General features: G+C 35.7%; 1 protein-coding gene across 1 annotated transcript; it reads left to right on the top strand.

Moving 5' to 3' along the window:
- The first annotated feature begins 1,277 nt into the window (after positions 1–1,277).
- On the top strand, positions 1,278–2,204 carry LOC126497587 (olfactory receptor 4P4-like). Its single transcript, XM_050135696.1, has one exon. It carries the CDS (start codon positions 1,278–1,280, stop codon positions 2,202–2,204), a length of 927 nt encoding a protein of 308 aa, XP_049991653.1.
- Positions 2,205–4,333: the final 2,129 nt, after the last annotated feature.

The following is a 4,333-nucleotide window of genomic DNA, read 5'->3' as shown; positions in this document are numbered from 1 at the left end:
GTGTTTCTCTGATTTTAATTTTGTAACTGGACTTTTTCTCATGTGACACTTTCAGAGATTTTGGGGATAATTATACAAGAATGTCTTAACTTGAGATCAGTGGGTAGAATTTGAATCAACCTTTAAAATGTTATTCACAATTCTCTTTCAGTGTCAAATGTGCTTTTTCTGAAGTTCTACAATGCAAAAGGAACTGATTTCTACCTATTAAAATTATTTGTAGCATAGTGATACACCATTCAGGAATAAGGCTGATTAATTCATTTACTTTTATAAAGCTCTCTTGAATTCAGCATTTATGTGACACATCATAGAGCAGGTTACAACAGTTAAAAATATAAATAAGAAAACAATGAAAATATTTTATCGTATTTTTCTCTGAGAAATCTTAGGATTTGTCATTATGCACAAGCATAGTGTCTTGTAAAGTAAATCGTGTAGTTTAACGTAGAAAGTCAGGTTGTTGAAAAATGTGCCATGAGGAGAGTTCTTTGGATATACCCTGTATTCCCGCAGGTGTTAACATCCAAGGTGATGCCTGAATATGAGAAATTGATGACAACAACAAGAGTCTCCTGAACAAATTTAAAACTAAACTGGAAAATGAGGTGACAACTATGAAATCATAGTCATTCTGGAACCTGGAAAGAATCTACCCTCTTCTCCAAAATTTTCCTAGCCATTCTTAATCACCTTCATTACTAAATTTTTAAGATAAGGTTTAGTATCACTCTTGAGATTGCTGTAAAGAGGTTCAATAATGTGACATGGTGAGCCCACTGAAGTAGAGTGCTAGCAGACATTTTCAGAATTCAATAATTTTTATCATTATGATGTGCTGAGAATAACAACAACCTCATTTTCAAATAAAAAGAGATAATTCTATGGCTGTCAACATATACACTTATAATATAAACATTTATCAATTGCACCTTGATTTTGAACTTAGAGTATGTATTTAATTTTTAAAATATTTACCTAGTTCTTCATAATAATTTTAAGATTTTTGAATTCCTCTAAGAACTACAATAAATTTATTATTTAGAGTATCAGTCTATGCATCTGTTCTCATGAATGAACTGTACTATACTTCAAAGTATTCTATTTATCTTTGCCATTGTTCTATCTAAATTAAGAAATCTACAATTGAATTATCTTAAACATTTAATGCATATAATTATTGGTTAAAATGACTTTGAAAATAAACAAAAGTTCTTGAAAGACCAAGTCTTAAGCCCAGCATTCTTGCCATATAAATAATCAAGCACGTATAAACTATGGGATATGTAAACCTCACAGAATTTATCTTACTGGGACTTTTCCATAATGAGGATGTCAAGGCCATGTGTTCTGTGTTGTTCTTGCTTTGTTATCTAGCAATTCTCTGTGGAAACCTGGTGGTTCTTCTCACCATCAGAGGCAGCCAACTTAGTGAGCATCCAATGTACTTTTTTCTCAGCTACCTTTCCCTCATGGATGTGTGTTTCACTTCCACAGTGGCCCCTAAATTGATTATAGACTTATTGGTACGGTGTAATGCTATATCCTACAATGGCTGCATAGTCCAGATGTTTTCTGCTCACTTCTTTGGTGCCACTGAGATATTTATCTTGGTGGTTATGGCCTATGATCGCTACGTAGCCATTTGCAGACCCCTTTACTACATGATCACCCTGAACAGACCAGTGTGCTATGTTCTTGTGATAGTCTCAGTTATTGGTGCTTTTATGCACTCACTTATGCATGTACTGATTGTTATCAGACTTCCCTTCTGTGGCGCCAATGAGATAGACCACTACTTCTGTGACATATTCCCCCTGCTGAAACTGGCCTGCACTGACACAAGACTTCTCATTATTATAGTCATTACCACCACGGGGCTACTGTCTATTTTGACCTTTGTTGCTTTGGTCATTTCTTACATCATCATTTTGTCTACATTGAGGATGCGCTCATCCAGAGGCCGACGGAAAGCTCTTTCTACTTGTGGCTCTCATATTACAGTTGTGTTCATGTTCTTCTTGCCGCTCATCTTTACCTATGTCCCAATGGGTGATCCCGTTGGGGATGACAAAGTGTTTGCTCTATTTTACACTGTGATTGCCCCTTTGTTCAACCCTCTTATCTACACACTGAGGAATACAGATATGAAGAATGCCATGAGGAAGGTGTGGTGCCAAGAAAAACTGTCTGAAGGAAAGTGAAATTTCTTCTGGTGGAGCCTTTTGCTCAGTTTTGCTCTATGTATAGAATTACTGTGAGCAAAACAAAAAAAAAATACCTAGATGGATAAAAGATGAAAGCCATGAAGAGAAAAAAAATCTAGCCACAGAGTCTGTAAGTATGGCTTAATTAATTACAAGTCTTTTCTATTTTTATTCAATAGAACTTACTTTGCCTTATTATGTAGAATAATTATATAATTTGGCAATTTTCACTCTACTTTGGGATACTGATATTTTGTCTGAGATAGTTGTCATAAAGAAGTTCTAATCACATACTTTTTCATGCTCCTACTACAATTAACAAAATAAATGAAGGAAAAGAACCAAAACACTGTATTTGTCTTGTCACTTGGTATTATCCTCATATACCTCATGTTTCACAACCATGTTGCTGAAACGTTATAATGTTATTAGGAGACAGAATCTTAAAGAAAAGTTCTTGATACTCTGGCTCTCACAATATTTTCCCTCTCTTCTTCATTTCTGCCTGAGCCTTAGTTGTGGGAATATTTTGTAGATATATCCATTGAGACCAGGCTCCACAGCTCTGAATTTTGATTGGTAGATGCTTTCTATAGTGGTATCTTTCTTTTTTAAAGAGAAGTTTCCTTGATGAGGGGTGAGGATGACACTTGATGACTGTGGACATAAGGACAAATAATTATAATGCTTTTAAGGATTGGGCTGGTTTAGTTAATCATTGGTTGTAGATTTCTCTTCAACAACCATGACTTCACTAGCATTGAGAGGTAACTAGCTGTTCATAGGCATGATTTCTGTCTAGTTGAATGAGTCTTCAGTTCAATTAGAGAGCTTTTAGTTACTATCAATACATATGTGCCACTATTTCACCTGTAGTGCTATCATGCCATGCTGCTTGTCAATGTGGCTTGTAAATGTCATAGCTGAGTAAAGCTGTTTTGTCTCTCTCCTTTGGAAGTGGGATAGGTGATATTATCCACTAAAGAACACAGCAATTTGTTGTCCAGAGCCAAATGGTCAACTGATATAATAAGGTAACATTATATCAGCCACGTGATGGTGGTGCATGCCTTTACTCTCAGCACTCAAGAGGCAGAGGCAGATGGGTTTCTGTGAGTTTGAGCCCAGCCTGGTCTACAAGAGCTAGCTCCAGTTTAGGCTTCAAATCTACAGAGAAACCATGTCTCAAAAAGCAAAAAATAGTAAGATTATATAAATAATACAGTTTATATTTAGTAATACATATTTATTGCTATATATGTGTACACATATAACTATAATTTATGTATATCAATATTAATATATGTATAAGTGAATGAATGTGTATGTGACACAACAATCACCAGGAAGGAGGGTGTGAGAGTTTTGGAGGGAGAAAGTAGACGGGAGAAATATAATTATAATAAAATCTCACAAAACCCTGTTTTTATGCAATTAGACTCTTTAAACAATCATTTCTAAAATCATCCATTGAAGTGTAAGTATACTATTATTTTAATTATTATGTCCAATATTGTATTTAATACTTTGAATCCTAGTATATTATTTTAATGAGGACTTTCATATTAAGAATGATGGCATCTCATTTATTTATTGCTCATTGGTAAGTTGATGAATAGGAATTTTCAACATTTGACCCCTCTAATTAAACATGAATTTGAAGGACTATCAATGTGTATACCAATCTGCCTTCATGAGAACAATTAAAGTAGATGGAAGATAACTGCCTACAAGATTAGCACAAGCATACAAAAATAACTATAGCTAGAATTAAGACAAAGTCCATCTTGTCTTTATCATCCTTTTCCTAACCCTGGAACAGAGAAAGGCACCTGATAGTGTCTGTAGGTGAGAGAGGTAAGCACACTATTTTGCCCTGGAGAAGCAATATTTAACAGTATTGCCACGTCCACAGCAGTGACTGCCGTGTAGTGACAAAATGCCTCTGCGCTGGCTTTTGCCTGCTGAAGGATTGGGGTTAGAGCTTCTTGGAGCGAAGCCCCAGGTGGTCCCCCTGGCAATCAGCAGTCCAGAGAGGACCTGATGCCCTAGGCATATCTCTTATCTGGAGATAGCCTTGAGAGCGAGCACTCCTAACACCTTGCCTGATCTTTCTCTGTATTTCT

The sequence above is a fragment of the Alexandromys fortis genome, unplaced genomic scaffold, assembly GCF_014885135.2.
Source record: "Alexandromys fortis isolate MF-2015 unplaced genomic scaffold, M_Fortis_MF-2015_v1.1 scaffold_23, whole genome shotgun sequence".
In the NCBI taxonomy this organism is placed as follows: Eukaryota; Metazoa; Chordata; class Mammalia; order Rodentia; family Cricetidae; genus Alexandromys; species Alexandromys fortis.
This window is presented reverse-complemented; position numbering and strand designations above follow the sequence as displayed.